The sequence below is a fragment of the Cyprinus carpio genome, chromosome A12 (genome assembly GCF_018340385.1).
Source record: "Cyprinus carpio isolate SPL01 chromosome A12, ASM1834038v1, whole genome shotgun sequence".
Taxonomy (NCBI): Eukaryota; Metazoa; Chordata; class Actinopteri; order Cypriniformes; family Cyprinidae; genus Cyprinus; species Cyprinus carpio.
In genome coordinates this window covers 12,487,495-12,507,336 of record NC_056583.1, presented here as the reverse complement: position 1 = coordinate 12,507,336, position 19,842 = coordinate 12,487,495, and the positions used below count along the sequence as shown (strand labels likewise).

The 19,842-nt window shown below is 41.5% G+C and overlaps 1 protein-coding gene across 6 annotated transcripts in view; it reads right to left on the bottom strand.

The window, feature by feature from the left end:
- LOC109109549 (actin filament-associated protein 1-like) overlaps positions 1-19,842 on the bottom strand; it is a 57,809-nt gene that overhangs the window by 12,170 nt on the left and 25,797 nt on the right. For 5 of the 6 annotated variants that reach the window (XM_042767590.1, XM_042767592.1, XM_042767591.1 and 2 more), the window contains exons 2-7: positions 16,977-17,105; positions 16,771-16,853; positions 2,920-3,028; positions 2,556-2,767; positions 2,024-2,203; positions 564-716 (exon numbers count right to left, since the gene is read on the bottom strand). In XM_042767590.1, coding sequence (XP_042623524.1) covers positions 564-716; positions 2,024-2,203; positions 2,556-2,767; positions 2,920-3,028; positions 16,771-16,853; positions 16,977-17,103 — 864 coding nt within the window. In that variant the 5' untranslated portion in view covers positions 17,104-17,105. The remainder of the gene's footprint in view (positions 1-563; positions 717-2,023; positions 2,204-2,555; positions 2,768-2,919; positions 3,029-16,770; positions 16,854-16,976; positions 17,106-19,842) is intronic. The other variant, XM_042767593.1, reaches the window with a different exon arrangement.

Here is a 19,842-nt window from a genome sequence, read left to right as displayed (position 1 = left end):
TGCCCCCATGCCAAAGACCCATATATAACCAAATATCCTTTTCGTTGAGCTCCTCTGAGCATCGTAACTTGACGCAGCACGTTGGGGTTTGGCAACCGGTTTACATAATTGGGCTCACGGGAAAATTGCAGGCTGTGGCCTCACTCTTTGGCATTGACTGCAAAGAAGTGGGTTTCTGGGATACACTCAGTCAAAAAATCTTTTGTGCTGTGCTAATGTGCCCTCATTAGCATGGATATTTTCAAATGAAGAGTTAATATGGGGAACTACTACATGAAATCCAACAACCAAAGTCAAAGTTACAAAACAAATTGTAATGCAAAACTGCCACAATAGATAGTAAAGAGAGGCAAAGCCAATGACGAGCATTCAGCATGGGCAGTTAATAACAATTTCACACCAATCAGCACACAAACACAAACCTACAAACTCAGTAGCCAATAAAATGCAAAGCAACAGAAAGCAGGAAGTGACAAGAAGAACTTTCAACATTATACAGTGGTCATGTTCATTGATACAATAGACAAAGACTAACAGGAGAACAAATGCACTCCATATCTTACCATTCCCGCCAAGGGCAGAGGAGAGTTAAATGACCAAAAATATAGAAGAAAGAAGAACGAAGGGATGAAGAAAGATAGGAGGTGGAATTTCCCCAGGCCTGTCCAAAGGATCAGAACAGAGGAGCTACATGGAGAGAACTTATCGAATAAAGACTGGAAGAGAGAGAGAGAACAAAGAGGAAAACAATGCAGAGGAGAGATACAACACTAAAATTAATTAAAAATGAAAAACAACAATCCAACATTTTCCATAAATAAATCATTAGCAAACTGGATAAAGCATTAAAGAGCCACAGACACCTCTGGGCTTCTATACTGTTCCTCAATTTTGTTTGAAGACATGAAGTATTCCATTAAAGCTTAAAAAAGTTTCCTTGTCGCCTAATATTCCACTATTTAATACTAATGTCTCCCATAAAAAATTTAGTTCCACTTTTTAAAAAAAATTATATTCATTGAAACAGAGCAAAACTGAACACATTCTGAAATAACCTCATCTTGTGAATATTTAAAAGAGAATAAATGGATTATTTACTATGTTATTAATGATCTAATATCTAGTGACTAATGATTTAATGTCTAGACAAAAATGACATTAACAAGAAATATATATTTTTTTAAATTCTAAGATTTATTTTGGAAAATAAATAAATAATTAAAGCACTTACAAAGAGCAAATTTCTAATTGCTATAATTTATTTGATTTAGTTTTAATTGGAGCTTGAATCATATTTTTTAAATAAATAAACTGGACTAGAGAAATTGTATCACTTTCCCAAGACTTTTAAGATTTTCATGATTTTTCCAGGCCTAGAAAACTATAATTACATGGGAAACATTAGATGCAGAATAAAAAAAAAAAAAGTCAACTCAAACTCAACTCATAAACTCAAAGATCCATCACACGAGAGCTCAGAGACTTTCACTGGCACTGTTCACAATGTTTGTGAAAACCAGATGTGGAGGAAAACAGCTTTAAATAGATATAGAACAGACTATCAAAGTAACAAGTTATCAACGAGCACAATCTTTAGAGCCGTTAAGATTAAAATCCTTTGAACTTAAACCAAGAACTTTTGAACTTTTTAAAGTTTAGGCTCACACAAGACTTGCGCAAGGAGTTGAAATGAACTGGGTGGATATAAACTAAATCTAAATATATGGATGTGACACCCGAGAACAAAGATGTAATAGTATGTATAATGCTGTATTTAGTATACAGAGCAACCTGTTTTTAACCCAACTGAACACAAACACTGAACAGCTGGACCTGAGGACTGCTGCTGCTGGTTTAACTTCTATGCTGAAAAGACGAGCATATCCGTGTGGTTCACCAGAAAAACTTGCAGGTCAACAGCTGCTTTCTAATAAGCTACTCCAGATTTTCACAGAGCACAATCTTATGAATATGAGCCTAGAACATTTTGAGCTGTCTGGCCACCTTTAGGATTTCTGGTTACCTTTAGCCACTCTTCGGCCTGTTCTTTGCTCTGTACGGCAAGCACCAGAGCATCAGCTCCCTGATGGACGATCTTCAGTTCATGCTTCTTTTTCTTGCCGTCTTTGGGAATGTGTGTGATGCTACAGCCAGACAGGAGGAGCTCCATCTGTGGAGTCTGGTCTTTGGATGACTTGTAGCACTGAGAGAAAGAGAGAAACACATTAGGGAAGATGCTTAGCCTATACATATATGTTCCTCTGAAATCATTTTGTCGAGCCAAGCAGAATTGCTTAGAAATAGTGGCAATGGCACAATGGCACATCATATACAGCTTCCTGTGATTATGAGATGCACATGAAAAAAACAGAGTTTTTAACATTTTTATGCTAAAAACTGATATTATTATTACTAATGTAGAAAAAACTAAAGATAAGCTATGTTAGGCTAAACATTTACCATTAATTATTAATTGAAGCCTTTTTCCTAAAATAGTTTGGTGGGGTATAGTGTGCCAGATGCTGTACTATCAATAAGAGTGTGTGTATGCTCACCAATAGTTTGTTGTCTTTTATGACACAGAGCAGTTTGGTCCATTGTCCAAAGCGTTTCTTTCGCAACAGGAATGCACAGATACGTGCATCTTTCACCAGGTCCATGGAGGCCTCCTCAGATGGCCACTGGTGATGCATCTTCTGCCCCTTCCCATCCTCCTCTTCCTCATCGTATGACTCATATGAACTACTCATGGCATCCGAGTCATAATCTGAGAAAACAATTAAAACTCCGATTATTGAATTTTACTGAAATGAATGCAAAAATGTTCTGGCCTTTCCTAGGTCACAGATGCAGCTACATTACTGTCAAAGCTCTAAAATGTAAAACATATTAATAGTGTGGTGTTAAAACTGTCCTTACTAGAGGTGATGTACTCTGGTGCTTTCCCAGGGCTCAGCGGAACGGCTTCCTCATAATAACCTTCAGGAAGAGAGGAGCTCGGCAAGGGAGGAGGCCCGTTGTCTGGAGGCTTTGGGACAGAGGGAAAGAGAAAGAGAGAGAAAGTGGTCAGCTCAATCATACAGCCTCCTGGATGAGAGTGTTCCTTCCTCCTTTTCCTAGAAATGTGAGGACAAAAATATCAGCTTCACTGGCTCCAATGAATGTCTGCAGTTGTGAATCCTCAAAAGCTAACAATATCAAAACAGCTGATGCATCATCCATCTTATCCCTTACGAAAAAGACGATTATTGAAGTATGCTATTAGTATACTTCCTTTAAACTAAAAAAATAGGAAAGTATACTTTCAGTCTACTTTTTATGTACTTCTCAGAAATGTGCTTTATGTACAGTACTTCTCAGAAATATACTTAAAATGACATTTAAATATATTTGACTTATACTTAGAAAGTCTAAATATATTTGGCCATAGCTACTCCAGGAATAAATGTTTTCGTTGTTATATGGTAGGTGGGCACTATTACACACCTTCTGTACAGAATGCTTCTACATGTAATCTAACACATAAAACATAAAACAGCATCACCACTGTGTAACGTTATGTAATAAAATACTGACCCATGAAGAGGTAATGACTGTCAAGCTTTGCGGTGTTGATCAACTCTATCTACGTTTTAAATATAGTCATAGTCTTTTTATTTCAGCTTTTTGCACAAAATGTGGTTTATTTCTCGCTTTATTATTTTTATTTATTTATGGAACTTAGCCACATTCAAGTGTTTATAAAAAAGAATGCATGAAGCTAGAATGAAATGTTTTTGTTTACAAGCAGATACTGTCATGTCTTCTGTCTGATCACCCTGTTCTTCGGTGTGCGTGTTCTGTATATGTCTGCATCTGCGCACATGGTGTTTTGTTTTGATCGTTCGCCATGCACCCTTCTGTGGCGTCCCCCACCCCCCCCCCTCGTTACTACCTCTTCCGCTCCTAATTGTTTGACTCCGCTCACCTGAATTCAATGTCTGTTCATCTCTCGCTGTATTTATTTCCGTCTTTCGTGCCAATTGGTGCCAGATCGTTGCACGCCAATAGTCTATGTACAGCCACTCTGTCCGCTCCAGTCTAGCCTTGTTTAGTCGTGCCATTGTCGGTCCTTGTCAGGTTTTTCTGCCACCAGTTGTTTTGTTCTTTCTATTTTTTCCCCCTTCCTCATTTCCCAGACGAGGCATCTGCATTCCGCAGAAGTTTTTCGGTCCGCTCTGATGTCGGTTCTCATGTGTCTTCCTCCCCTCTCCGTCTGGCCGACGCGGCCGCGCCATCGGGCGCCCCCTGCCGGGTGGTTTCGCAAGGACATTGAAGCCTCTGATTTTTCTGTTGAACTATTTTCATTGATTTCCCGGTCTTTTTCTGTTCGTTTGAGGAAGTTTCTTTTGGACTTATAAAATAAATTGGTAGCATACTGAAACCTGCATCTGTGTCCGGTGGTGTCCCTGACAGAACGATCTGGCCATCATGGACACAGCAGGCGCAGATCCGGTCAGAACCGCAGTCACCCAGCAGGGTGTTCTTTTGGGCCAGCATGAAGCCAGACTGACGAACACCACAAGGGAGGTGGAGTTCCTAGCAAACCAAGTGGCTGAGCTGACCACCCGCATCCAAGAGCTGCAACGAGAAGCCGCACAGGGTGGTGCAGTTCACCAGCTTCCTCGCCATGAGCCGGAGCCCCGATGTAATAACCCACCACCCTATGATGGGGACCCCAATTCCTGCCGGGCCTTCTTGTCCCAGTGTTCCGTGGTGTTTGCCCTGCAGCCACGCACATACGCACTTGAGGAGTCCAAAGTGGCTTTTGTATTAACTCTATTAACTGGAAAGGCTAGAGACTGAGGAACATCCGTCTGGGAGACTCAAGCTCCCTGTTGTGCATCCTTCAAAGCTTTCCGCCAGGAGATGGAGAGGCTGTTTGACCGCTCTGCCAGAGGTCAGGAAGCGGCCGACCAGCTAGCACGGCTCCGTCAGGCGGGTCGCTCAGTGACTGACTATGCTCTCCATTTCAAGACTCTGGCAGCTACCTGTGACTGGAATGAGGAGGCCTGTCGAGCTATGTTCCGTGCAGGGCTAGAGGATGACATCCAGGATGAGCTGGCCACTCAGGACTTGCCATGTGACTTTGATGACCTTATCAATATGGCATTGCGGATCGAGGGTCGTCTTCGCCGCCGCCGCCAGCGCCTGGCAGTTCGTCCGTCCTGGAGGACGGAGGAGTCATCTCCTGTTTCCCCCACAGACTCCCTGAATGTCTCCTCCACTGAGCCTGAGCCAATGCAGGTGGGGCGCCTTCGCCTCACTCCACAACAAAAGCAGCAATGCCTCGCCCTAGGGCTGTGCCTGTATTGCGGCAAATCAGGTCACTTCGCAGCAGGCTGCCCGCTAAAAGTCAAGGCTCGCCAGTAAAGAGGGGGATCCTGGTGAGCGTTACCCCTTTATTGAATTCCCCCTCCTCTCGTAATCTCCTTCCTGCCTCTATTCAGTTTGGTGATGTTTCTAACTCTTGCGCGGCACTGGTTTGACTCAGGAGCAGAGGGCAAACTTTATGGACGTCTCTCTAGCCACCCGGTGGGGGATTCCTGCCATTCCTCTTCCTGAATCTATTCCTGCCCGTTCCTTGAATGGCACCTTAATTACTACTGTCTCCTATGCTACTCCTCCTGTCAATCTTATTGTCTCGGGCAATCACAGTGAGGTAACCACGCTGTACCTTCTTGAATCCCCGAGTGCCCCCATAGTATTGGGGCACCCGTGGTTGGTGCAACATGGCCCTCACGTGGATTGGTCTAGAAACTCTGTCTTGTCTTGGAGTAAGTTTTGTCTTGCGTCTTGCTTGGGTGCTGCCTCTTTTCCGGTGTCTGTGTGTCCTGTCTTGCAGGTGGAGGCTGCTGATTTGAATGGGGTCCCGGTGGAGTACCACGACTTGTGCCAGGTGTTTAGCAAGTCCCGGGCTACCTCCTTACCTCCACATCGCCCTTACGATTGTGCCATCGAGCTCCTCCCAGGCACTTCTCCGCCGCCCAGGGTCACTTGTTTTCCCTTTCAGGTCCTGAAAGAGAGGCCATGGACAAGTACATTAATGAATCCCTCAAAGCCGGTCTCATTCGACCCTCTTCATCTCCTGCAGGTGCTGGGTTCTTCTTTGTATAGATTATCGAGGCCTGAATGACATCACTATTAAGAACAGGTACCCCTTGCCTCTTATGTCGTCTGCCTTTGAGCTATTGCAGGGAGCCAAGGTCTTCACCAAGCTAGACCTCCGGAATGCCTATCATCTAATTCGCATACGTGAGGGGGATGAGTGGAAGACAGCCTTCAACACACCCACGGGACACTTTGAGTACCGGGTCCTACCATTTGGTCTGACCAATGCCCCAGCTGTCTTCCAGGCCCTGGTTAACGACGTGTTGAGAGACATGGTGAATCGCTTCGTCTTTGTGTATCTTGATGATATATTGATATTTTCCCCATCTCTGCAGGTACACACTCAGCATGTTCGCCAGGTGCTACAACGGCTGCTGGAGAACCAGCTTTATGTCAAGGCAGAGAAGTGCGTCTTCCATGCCCAGTCGGTTCCGTTCTTGGGGTTCGTTATTTCTGCGGGAGAGATCAGAGCAGACCCCTGTAAGGTAAGGGCCGTTGCCGAGTGGCCAGCTCCTGACTCTCGTAAGGCTCTGCAGCGGTTCCTGGGGTTTGCCAACTTCTATCGGCGGTTCATCCGGAACTTTGGTCAGATTGCTGCACCCTTAACGGCACTCACCTCTCCCAAGGTATCGTTCAAGTGGAATATTGGGGCACAGGAGGCCTTTGATAAATTAAAGTCCCGGTTTATCTCTGCTCCTGTCTTGTCTATTCCAGACCCTGAACGTCAATTCATTGTTGAGGTGGATGCCTCTGATGTCGGTGTAGGCGCGGTCCTATCTCAGCGGTCACAAAAGGATGGAAAGGTGCACCCACCGCCTGAGTTCCCCAGAACGGAATTACGACATAGGTAATCGGGAGTTGTTGGCGGTCAGGCTGGCTTTGGGGGAGTGGCGTCACTGGTTGGAGGGCGCAGCTCGGCCCTTCCTGGTCTGGACGGATCACAAAAACCTTGAGTATATCCGTTCGGCCAGGAGGCTGAGCTCCCGACAGGCTCGCTGGGCCCTCTTCTTTGGCCGGTTCAATTCCACCCTGTCTTACAGGCCCGGGTCCAAAAATGTTAAGCCCGACGCTCTTTCTCGTCTCTTCGAGGCTCCTGGGGAGGAAGAGTCAGCTGACACCATTTTGCCCAAAGAGGTGGTGGTGGCATCCCTCTCTTGGGGCATCGAGAGACGAGTAGAGGAGGCCCTACTTAAGGGGCCTGTGCCGAAGGGGGCTCCAGCGGGTAATCTATTTGTTCCCACCAAGCTGCGCTCTGAAGTAATCCAGTGGGGTCACTCGTCCAGGCCTGGTCTGTCATCCAGGAGTCCGGAGGTCGCTGGCTGCCATCCGTCAGCGATTCTGGTGGCCATCCATGGCCAAGGATGTCAGGCAGTTTGTGGCTGCCTGCTCTGTGTCCGCTCAGAACAAGACTTCCAATGCGCCTCCCGTTGGTCTGCTCCGCCCGTTGCCCATCCCTTCTCGCCCCGGTCACATTTGGCCCTTGATTTTGTCACTGGCCTCCCTGAATCTAAGGGTAACACCGTCATTCTCACGGTGGTGGACCGTTTCTCCAAGGCGGCCCATTTCATTCCCCTTCCCAAGCTCCCCTCTGCCAAGGAGACTGCTCAGGTGATGATTGATCACGTGTTCCGGATTCATGGTCTTCCAGTCAACGTGGTCTCTGATAGGGGTCCCCAGTTTGTCTCCCGGTTTTGGAGGGAGTTCTGTCGGCAGATCGGGGCCTCTACGAGTCTGTCATCAGGATTCCATCCCCAGACCAATGGGCAGTCAGAGCGAGCAAACCAGGATTTGGAACGTACTCTTCGCTGCCTGGCATCCCACAATCCGAGCTCCTGGTGTCAACAGCTGTCCTGGGTAGAATACGCCCATAACTCCCTTCCGGCCTCTGCCACAGGTATGTCCCCATTCCAGTGTTCTGTCGGTTATCAACCCCCCCTGTTTCCCACACAGGAACCCGAAGCTGCGGTCCCGTCTGCTTTGGCTCTTGTCCGACGGTGTCGACGCACCTGGAAGAGGGCTAAGGCGGCCTTGGCCCAGGCTAATAGGCGGACCAAAGCAGCGGCCGATCGTCACCGGACTCCTGCTCCCCGTTACGTGTGTGGTCAAAGGGTATGGCTCTCCACCAAGGACCTGCCTCTCAGGGTAGCCTCACGTAAGTTGGCACCCAGGTTCATTGGCCCATACCGGATCACCAAGGTCCTGAGTCCAGCGGCGGTGCGGCTCAAGCTCCCTACCACGCTTGGTCGGGTGCACCCTGTTTTCCCATGTTTCCAGGGTTAAACCTGTGTTGCATTCCCCTCTTGTTCCCTCTGCCCCAACCCCCCCTCCCCCCCGTCTCTAGTGGATGGCTCCCCGGTCTATACGGTGTGGAAGTTGCTAGATGTCCGACGTAGGGGTCGGGGCTTTCAATATCTTGTGGACTGGGAGGGCTATGGTCCAGAGGAGAGGAGCTGGATTCCGGCCCGGGACATCTTGGATCGGACACTGGTCGAGGACTTCTATCGGCGACGAGGTGAGCCCCTTCCTGCGGCGCCTGGTGGCTCCCCACATACGCACATTACTGTCATGTCTTCTGTCTGATCACCCTGTTCTTCGGTGTGTGTGTTCTGTATATGTCTGCATCTGCGCACATGGTGTTTTGTTTTGATCGTTCGCCATGCACCCTTCTGTGGCGCCCCCCCCCCCCCCCCCCCCGTTACTACCTCTTCCGCTCCTAATTGTTTGACTCCGCTCACCTGAATTCAATGTCTGTTCATCTCTCGCTGTATTTATTTCCGTCTTTCGTGCCAATTGGTGCCAGATTGTTGCACGCCAATAGTCTATGTACAGCCACTCTGTCCGCTCCAGTCTAGCCTTGTTTAGTCGTGCCATTGTCGGTCCTTGTCAGGTTTTTCTGCCACCAGTTGTTTTGTTCTTTCTATTTTTTCCCCCTTCCTCATTTCCCAGACGAGGCATCTGCATTCCGCAGAAGTTTTTCGGTCCGCTCTGATGTCAGTTCTCATGTGTCTTCCTCCCCTCTCCGTTCTCTACGCGGCCGCGCCATCGGGCGCCCCCTGCCGGGTGGTTTCGCAAGGACATTGAAGCCTCTGATTTTTCTGTTGAACTATTTTCATTGATTTCCCGGTCTTTTTCTGTTCGTTGGAGGAAGTTTCTTTTGGACTTATAAAATAAATTGGTAGCATACTGAAACCTGCATCTGTGTCCGGTGGTGTCCCTGACAGATACCCTGTTCTTTCTTTGGATGTTTTGTATGTTCAGATATTCATATAACAAAATATATAGAAATTAATACCTAAATAGGAACATAGTAGTATAAAGTATGATGTAATGTTCACTTAAAGAAAACATACAATTATACTTGCAGTATAAAACTACTAAAATAGTAGTTTACCAAGACTATACTTCAGAGTGTACTAAAATGCTACAAGTATTTAATTAGTAAAATATCAGTACACATATAAGTTTACTTTTAGTATAGTTGCAGTTCAAACTAAAAACATATATGTAATCTAGTTGTGTACTCAAAGTTTACTACTGTTATACAGTACTTAAAGTATACTTAAAAATATACTAGAAAGTGGGCCAATTTAGTCCCAAGGAAATAGTGAAATAGTACACTTACAAGTATACTACTAGTACACTGATATTTGTATACTACATAAAGTATACTTAAAAGTTTACTTGAACTTTACTTAAGTATACTTAATAGAATAAACTTGAAGTATACTTCTTTTTGGTATGGGATATGAAGTCCATCTTAGAGGTCAACTGTTCATACTGAACTAAGATCTCTAACATCACAGTGAGGCCAATATGAACCAACCAAGGGCGTACATATCAACAACTGTGGCAGGAATCAAAAGGGAATGTTAACAAACAAAACTGTCAAAAAAAAAAAGAGAGAATTTTATGGTAAAAGAGCAGCTGGTCATGGTAAGGAGAAGAAAGAAAAAGAAAAAAAGTGAAAGTACAACACAAACAAATCAAAAATAGGAAACTAGAGCAGAGAGAGCTACAGAAAAGGAAGATGAGAATCATAAGGCTGGCCAGCAAGTTCTGGAAAAAGAGTTCAGGGCTGTTTGCTGTTCTTTATTCCCATCTGGAGGCACACCATTAGAAGTGTGGGCTTCTTACCTAACGCAAGTCATTTGGCCAGATTGCCCCATCTGTGTTTAAACAAAAACAACTGTAGTAAATAAAGGTAATACCTAACAGTCTATCACTCATTTAGTTTGCTGCAATAAAGATTCACTTCCAAAATCTAGTGTGCTGTCTCCGCAGGCAGCATTTTACATCACCATAGACACTCTCCTAATGCCAAGACTGCACCCAAAGGTAGGCAGGATAATTATACTGCCTTCCAAAACTTTCATTTGGCTCAATTGCTAGGGCAGGGAAGCATTACATCTTTTGTGGAGAAGGCAATCCTAGAAAGCACTAGAATGAGGTCAGTAAAAGCAGGAAAAGTATTATAAATGTCTAATAAATATAATTAAATACAATAAAATATAAATATATAATAATAACTATATTTAAATGATTATACAATTCTGAGGAAAAAAATATGGAGGGAAAAACTGAACAATTAGAGAAAATCTAAATATCTGCATATGCATTTTCATTCTTATTAAAGTTACAACATGAATAAACTGTTTCAAAATCTGAAAACTTTTGTGCATACACATACTTTTAGGATAAAATGTGCACAAAGTTTTCTACATGTGGCCCCTGGTGTCTATAATCAATGTGCACACTGTAGAACCTCATTAGTGTGCGAGTCAGATTGTTTGAACGAGAGAAAAAGAGAAAGAGAGATTGTGTGTATATGAGCGCAAATGAGCATGCATGTGTGAGTTACAATGTGTTTAAGACCGCCTGATTTGGGCCTTGGTTGGTTGGGCCCCGCTGGCAGCACATGTGACAACCTGGTGTTGTCATGACAACACAGGCCCTCCAGCGTCTCCCTCTTTTCCCAGGCTGCATGCAAACAATTATGGTTGATGACAAACTCATATAAACACTTTTCATTTTCCTTTCCCCCTTTCTAACCCATGGAAAGTCTGCCTTTATTTCTTTTTATTTCATTTCAGCTCACAGAAAGCACTGTTATTTTCCAGTGCTTTTCAGGTGGGGGGAATTACAACACATTTCAAGAGACCAAAGGACCAGTGATCACAGTTGCCACCTGGCACACTTTATCACCATGGTAACCTCGATGTGGTACAATAGTAACACAGAACATGAACGACTATTACATTACAAACACTGCAAGAAGACATGGAAATATACTGTAGGGGAAAAGTTAAAACAGACGGACAACAATACAAAAGATGTTTCATCACGATTTCACTGGTGCTAAATGCTTTACTGCATTTTCGTTTTAGGAAGTAACTGTGATTAGACCTTCTATGTTCAGATATTACCAAGAAATATCACACTTTAATGCTTTTTAGACTATTGATGGTGTTAGAACAACATGGCCTTTTTCAGCATGGCCTAAATTAGCTCATAGTATACTGGCAATAAAAACAGCATCAAATTGATTCTGTGTTGGGCTGAACTCAGTATTTATTCTGTACTCTGCTGGTTCCTGAGGGTTTTTGTTCACATCATGTGTAATCAAAACTACAATTCTGGCACATAAGAGAAGGGTATGTTTGATGTCTGAGGTAGAGGAGGATATTCTATCTCTGTGCTAGTCATTTCAACTTGGCTTTAGATATAATGAAGACCAGAACATGCAAACTTCCCCACACACTCTTCATCTTTGTGGGTAGTTAAGAGTGAACCTACTATAAATGTACGTCCAAAACAAGACTTGGCTGCTCCTTTCTTCCACTCAATATGATTTTTTTAAAAGAAATTCATAATTTCATTCAGCAAGGATGCATTAAATTTTTCAAGAGTGACAGTAAAGACATAAAATTTTATAAAAGATTTCTATTTTTTTTTAAATGCTGTTCTTTTGAAAGAAAAAAGTATCAAAAATATTGTGAAAATATATACTAAAACTTTAATCAACTTTTTTCAACACTGGTAAAAATACGAAATGCTTCCTGAGCACCAAATCAGCATAGAATTATTTCTGAAAGATCATGTGATGTACGTAATGAAGACTGGAGTAATGGCTGCTGAAAATTCAGCTTTGATATAACTTAAATAAATTACATTTTAAAAGATATTAAAATAGAAATCAGTTAATTTAGATTTAATTCATAAATATTTTATGGCTTGGTGAGCATAAGATAATTATCAAAAAATGTTTTAAAATCACACAGACCCCCAACTTTTGAACAGTAGTGTACATTGTTGAAATAAAGTGGGAAAACAACAATGAGATATGGAAAACCAAAGCAAAGAACTGTTTTTTTTTTTTTTTTTTTATGGTTGTCATTTCCAGTCAAAAAGTTTACTGAATACAGAAGCACTATTTATCAGTTCCTTCTGTCCCATCAAGCCATAAACTGCTCAGCTAAACACAGAAGACAGCTGTGTTACTGCCTGTTATGGTTTGGGTTCATCAGGGCATCTAAGCCCGGAGGGAGGACAGAATTCCAGGCAAAAACTGCAGTGTGAAGAGTCTTCCCGAAGCAGTGTTCCGTACCAGAGCCGCTCAAGTATTTTTAGGCAAAGTTCCACCTCTGGTCTGAGCTTGAAATCTGTATGAAGCATACCTACACCTACAGAAAAAAAGTACACTTCCACCTATTTATGCAACATCTAGTCCATTAATATGTCTGTGCTTATGTATAAGGTAAATACTTGACCTAGATTTCAAAAATGAGCTTCAAACTTCATTTCACACTTCCTTTCCAGGCCATTTCACTTCATAACATATTGTATAGTGTTATTATGCAGTCCATGATAAGTGTGAGTGTTAACAGACGTCTGGGCCAGTCTGGGTCTATTGTATTGGGACTGCAGCACAGGGCAGCCAGGAAAATGCACTCAGTCCGACAATAATTCAGTCGTTCGACCTTCACATTTCCTTGTTTGGCTGCCTTGATACGCAATGTATTCATGCATACACTTAAACACTATTCATACACAAAACTCTACTAAATCTTACTTTCACACACATTCATGCAGCGGAGTTAGTTTTGTGAGGTTTGTGTCTCTACAAATGGTTTTCCATGTGTTTTGGAGAATCTTTTCATTCTCGGCTGGTTCTTCACAGAAACTTTCCAGCAGTCCCACATTAAAAAACATCCCAAAAACTGAAAGCTCATTTTCCCGAATGAAGTGACTATATAAACTGTGACTTGCTATAACCTATAAAAGATGTTCAGAGGGGTAGAAATCACCATCTGTATTGGTATTTCCATGGTAATGAAAAAATGCATTGTTGTGCATGAATCATAATTCATTTTCCTCCTTTTGTCCAAGACACAATGAGGGATAGGTCATTGCATTCCAGACTGCGGTTAACCCTCCTTAAAAGGTAGCTGGGGGTATGGTTGATACAGTAGAGCCTTTTGCTTTATAACAACTGAATCTTGGGATTTCCATTGTCTGCCACTGTGGGCCTAGAAAGAGAGAACATAGACCCAAAACCTGACTCTCCTGCTATGACTTTTGTCATCAATAGTCACTGGTACAGCATTTTGTGCAAAAAAACTTAATTTAACTTTGGGACATTCAGTGAAAGCGAAAGATAAAGGGGAAACATGAAGAAAGGAAGAGCTAAAAAAATGGCCTAAAAAGAGGGGAGGTTTTTCAAAAAACAGACTCCCTTTTGGGTTACAAAGGGCAGACAGATAATGAGTTTGTCTGCGTCTGTGTTCATTAATGTGACATTGTGTGTTGAGGTGCAGTCGGGGTATGCTGGTGGGGAGGAGCAGAAGCCAACATCAACACAGATGGAAGTCATCATTGTCACAGCGGAGTCTGCTATGGCTTCCCCCATTTTCTTACTCTCTCTCTCTGCTCAGTTACAAATGGCAGGATGCAATTCGGTGACTACAGAAAGTGTACTAGGGTTTTACACCCTCCACGACAGAATCCACAAATGTTTATTGCTATGTGGCAGTGTCGTCTTTGAACTCACTGTGCATGATGGGATGGGAGGTTGCATAACGTCCCTTTGTATTTTCAGCTTCTCATCATCAGGTTAAGATGGCGTGTCAAAAAACACACCTCAAGACGGTGGTCCTGTTCCATTCAGTTGTATTCCATCTAGCTCATTTAAAAAGGAAGAACAAGCCCTGTAACAGCACGCAACACTCACACTAGGGGAAGTCTTGAGATGTGTTTTTTGACATGCCAGCTTAAGAAGCAGCTAAAAATATTGACTTGATTAGAGCACAGAAAAAGAGAGATTTAGGTTATAGTGTTCTTTTTCTAACTTTCAAGACCAACAAAGTACTACTAACTGGGCAAAATTAATTAAAAACAGATTAGAAATTGCTGGAAAAATGAATCAAAGACAAATTAATTTGAAAATAAAAAATAAAATAAAAGTGTTGTACCACCTGAAGGAACTCTGTGTATAACTGATGCAGACCTCAGTATTGATAATTACTGCTAAATGTAGTAAAATTAAATCAAATTACACTGGAACTACACCATCTGCAACTGTGTACATACATGATATTTTGGGAAAAAAGTTTGAAAAAAAGTTACAATGTTTTCATTACTGAGTATTGCTGTTGCTCTTATAAGGGCTATTGGAAGTACACAGACCAAACTGTGCATGCATGTGCAGTGAGCATAACCTTGCATGCATGTTCAGTAAGCATAACTTGTCTGTAAGTAATAGTTACTATTGCTTGAAAGAACTAAATTAGCATTTAGAAAGCTATGCAACAACAGAAAGTCAAAAATTCCTTCCCAGGTTCATTATAGTACATGAACAGGGAAGATTTGCAGTGAATTTGCTGCCAAATGTTCAGAAACCCAAAGCCACAGAGTTCAATTCAACGCAAACACACACACATGCACAGAAAGTCTCCAGACACGATTCTTCCCCTTGCATACTGTGGCGTCTGCTGTCCTATCCATGGCCCTATCTCACCACCCACATGCCTAGCTTCAATCCTTTTTCTTCAATCTCTCCCACTGTGGTTTTGACCACTCATAGGGGCCATAGAAGGCTTTAGTCAAACACACACACACACACACATACACACACACTGAATGTGCAGAATTAGGTCTGGCAGGAATATGACAAGGAGTCAGTTTATAAACCTGGCTCACTGACGCAATACTAAATCATCACATAGCTAGGGAGAGAGAGAGAGTGAGATGAAGAGGATGGAGTTGAGGGTGTGGCTGATGGAGAGCAGGAATACGAGAAACTAAACAGTGCAATGGAAAAGAAACTTTCTGTTCTGCCTTTCCTCAGGCAGGTTTTGCACAGGTCTGACCTAAGACTGTAGTAAATGGATATTTCTCTCCTCTCATCTCACACAGTGTATCCCACAAATCCCTGCCCCCTCACACCTTCCTGAAATGGTCACAGCCCCACACACACTGGGGTCATGCGCGGATGGCTGAGGTAGGAAAGGATGTTTTTAATTATACTGTAAAGTGCTGAGTGTGTAAAGGGTGGACTGTAAAACAAAGTGCTGGGATGCGTGTGTTTGAGAATGACCAACCGTGACCCATGAACACCTGCTATTTATCACAAGCATCTACTCCTGCTCTAAAACGAAGATGATTGTTACTCTAAGTGTCACACACATGAGAGCACATAATGGCGTAATGTGTTTCATATGTGACGGATGAGACCACATCAGGGGCATGTGTCAGCAGCTATGAGGTCATGTGACAGAAATCAAACTGATGGGAACACTTCCTGCTGCTGTTTTACAGAGCTCATAAAAAAACACTGAACACTTCACAAAAAGAGACCATCAAACCACCAGCCAGTGGCATTCAGGGTTCAGACGACATCACTTCCAAATATAAGACAACACTATTTTTGTTTCTGGACTACAAGGAATGCTAAAACAAACTAAAAAAAGTTTTCCTTCTTGACTCTTAGTTTATTAGGGCTGGAGGATATTATAAAGTATAATGAATACTTTTATTCAGCACGGAAACAAGCAATTGATTAAAGTGACAGTAAAGTCTTTGATATAAAAAATAAATAAATAAATAAATGTCAAATAAATGCTGTTCTTTTGAACTTTCTACTGATCAAAATTTTAAGCAGCATAACTCTTTCAAAGCTGATAATAATAATAAATGTTTCTTAAGCACCAAATTATTAAAAATAAATCTAAAATATCACAATGTTTTCTAAAGGATCATGTGACACTGGCTGATGAAATTCAGCTTTGCCATCACAGGAATAAATTACATCTTTAAAAAAAAAAATAGATTAGAAAAAGTGTTTTTTAAATAATATTTAAAATATCACTGACCCCAAACTTTTCAATAGTATTATTATATAACAAAACATTGCTGTTACGTATTATTATATATGTGATTATAAATAAAAACATGCTTGGGACATTTTAATTAAGTAACTATCAAAACAAAATCCAAATCGTTCACACTTTTGAGTTATTTTAGAGCAAACACATTAATGATAAAACTACAGTGATATATATTTTTTTTAGTTATATCGCTCAGTTCTAATTTATAGTAACTGCTTGTATAATATACACATCTTACCATCCAGGGGTGAGGAATCTCTGGTAGGGGCATCTGAGGAGGGGCCGGGAGAGAGGTGTGTATCTCTGTCTTACATGAGGGCTCTGAGAGAGCAAAACACAAATAAAAACACATTCACATCACTGAAAAAAGGAGATATGGTGCACTGTGAATAGTTTAGCTGAGGTCAAAGGTGAAATGAGCAGCTAAAGGGGGTTTGGGCTTACCTCTAGTGGCTAGAACTCTGTGCAGGATATTTAATATTTGCTGTTTCTTCTCTCTCACCCCAGCAGTTAAATATTCTCTGTCCAACAACTCCAGAAAGACCCGCAACTCTGCCAACAACTCCTCCATTGCTGAAAAAAACACATACAATCAGATGTTCAATAAGCACAATAATAGCTTCAGAAGAAAAACTAATAAGTTTGTGTCATCAAATCTTCTGCTTTGTTGATTTTCTCATATTGCCACTGTAAAGATGGGTCGTGTGCTTTGTCCAGCACTGAGATGTTGGCTGGTATCTGGAAAAAGTAGTGAATTATGGGTATCTGTTGGCTCAGCACCTGAGGAATATCAAAGGCTATCAAATGTGAACTGCAGCCCTGGAAAATCAGAGGTCTATAAAATGGCATTACAGTGGGCTCAGGCCCATACAAACACATAGCTGAAGGTTTACATAAGACTGAGGGCTGAAGGGGGGAGGACGACTGCTGTATGGATAGTTTCTTGATGTAAAACAGAAAATAGAGCTCACTGATTAGAGTGTGCAATGAAATGAAGTGTGCATAGCAAATTGAGTGTGTCACTGTACTACTGCTGGTCTAGAATTCAGCCATCACGACACTTACACCTGGAAATGAGCCAGCCTTTTTCAGGTAGGGCTACAGTTCATTTGAATGTAGTTATTTGTCCCTCAAGAATGCAGTTCTCAGTGATAAATACCAAGCTAATTTGCAGATGCATTGTCCTTTATGAAGATTTTTTTAAACGTTCTTGCTCTAAAGGGATACACAAGACAGTCATTACAAAAACGTTTTGTTGCGCCATGCATTCATTGATTTAGGAAGACATTAGGGATGTCCTTACATAAGGACATCTAATTGAATCACTGGAGTTCTTGTTGATTTGCTAGATAATTCAAATCACATGTTCTTGTGTCCAACTGAATAGACATTTCCCCCTCTGTGTGCTTGAGCTGCTCCTCTGTTATGCTGTCCGTAGTCAACCAGCACACTTCAACAGGACAGCACACTTTTATACAGGGTTTTGTCCAAATCGTCCATTCTCAAAAACTACTAGCTTGATTCAAAGGTGATATGATTTTATAAATACACATGCATTCTAGTAACTGCACATCCCGTTTCATTAGCAATTTTAAAATGTCATAAATAAATAAAGCTACTAAGCAAAGATTAAAATGAAGAACATAAGATAAGTACATCTTGCAGGCTTTTGCAAGAGCAGTCTAGCAATCAACAAGCATTGTAATTAAAATTTGAATAATCTTTTAATAATTCTGAAATCATTGTGACCCTGGACCACAAAACCAGTCATAAGGGTCAATTTTTCAAAATTGAGATTTATACATCTTCTAAAAGCTGAATAAATAAGATTTCCATTGATGTATGGTTTGTTAGGATAGGACAATATTTGGCCAAGATACAACTATTTGAAAATCTGTAATCTGATGGTGCAAAAAAATCTAAATATTGAGAAAATCGACTTTAAAGTTGTCCTAAATTAAGTTCTTAGCAATGCATATAACTAATCATAAATTACGTTTTGATATATTTACGGTAGGAAATTTACAAAATGTCTTCATGGTACACTATCTTTACTTAATGTCCTAATGATTTTTGGCATAAAAGAAAAATCAATATTTTTGACCTATACAATGAATTTTTGGCTATTGCTACAACTATACCCAAGCGACTTAAGACTGGTTTTGTGGTCCAGGGTCACACACACACACACACACACACACACACATATATATATATATATATATACATATATATATATATAGTATAAACACTATACATATATATATATTTACCTGAATATAATGTTGCATTCAAATCAGACAAAAAAGTAAAAAAGAATAACTAGTAAAATAACTGCAGTAAAATGTGACCAATTAAGGTAATTAAGGAACTTTTTTAACTGTTTTGATGGGTCTTAGATCTCTTATTGCTGTTTATGATGAAAAATACAATAAACTTTTAACATTTCCAGTTGTTCCTTTATCATTCATTGTCCAACTACTTGCACATGTCAGAGTAAATAAAGCTAATGAAACACTTAGTGATGGTGGCTAAACAACATGAAAGGAAATACACTTTAAAAAGGAACCATGCAAACTAAATCACTGCATTAAAGAGCACCACGTGCCACCCAAAAATGAGGACCACCTTCAAACTATATTTGGGCAAAGTCAAGGGAGAGTGAAAAATAAAGAGAAAGGAGAAGGGGAAAACTTTAAACAATCACAACCACCCACGATCACAATTTTCTGACTCTGATTCTTCTTCATTCACATACTCTCAATTGACTAACCCCAGTGTAAACAAGACTAAATGATGAAAGATAGCAACCAATGCGTCCAAAGAGCCCATCTTTAAAACAATGACACGCCTCCAGCTGAGGAATGACAAGTTAGGACATATTAACACATCCCAACCAAAAAAAACTAAGGATTAGATTTCGCAGAGAACTTTAGTCTTGTTTTACAAATACCTGCCAAAACAACCAGAAAAATGTTGATGCCACGCCAGAGACGGTTTCAACAAGCAAAGCTGATTTTAATTCAGTGTTGACAGAGGGAAATAATGAATGGCATTCAGTTTGGTGGTTGTCTAGGACCAGTTTGACAAGTTGACCTAGTGAACTTTCAGAATAAACAACATTCACAGTCTCTCTCTCCTGAACAAAAAAATCACATTATTGTACTATTCTGACCCAAATTCAATAACATAGAGGGATGTGGTCTGCAAAAGCAATTGTGATGCTGCCAGCATACAAAAACTAGTATTATTTGTCTGCTGATGCAGTATTTGTGTACATTTGCGTAGGTGTGTATGTATATGTGGTTAC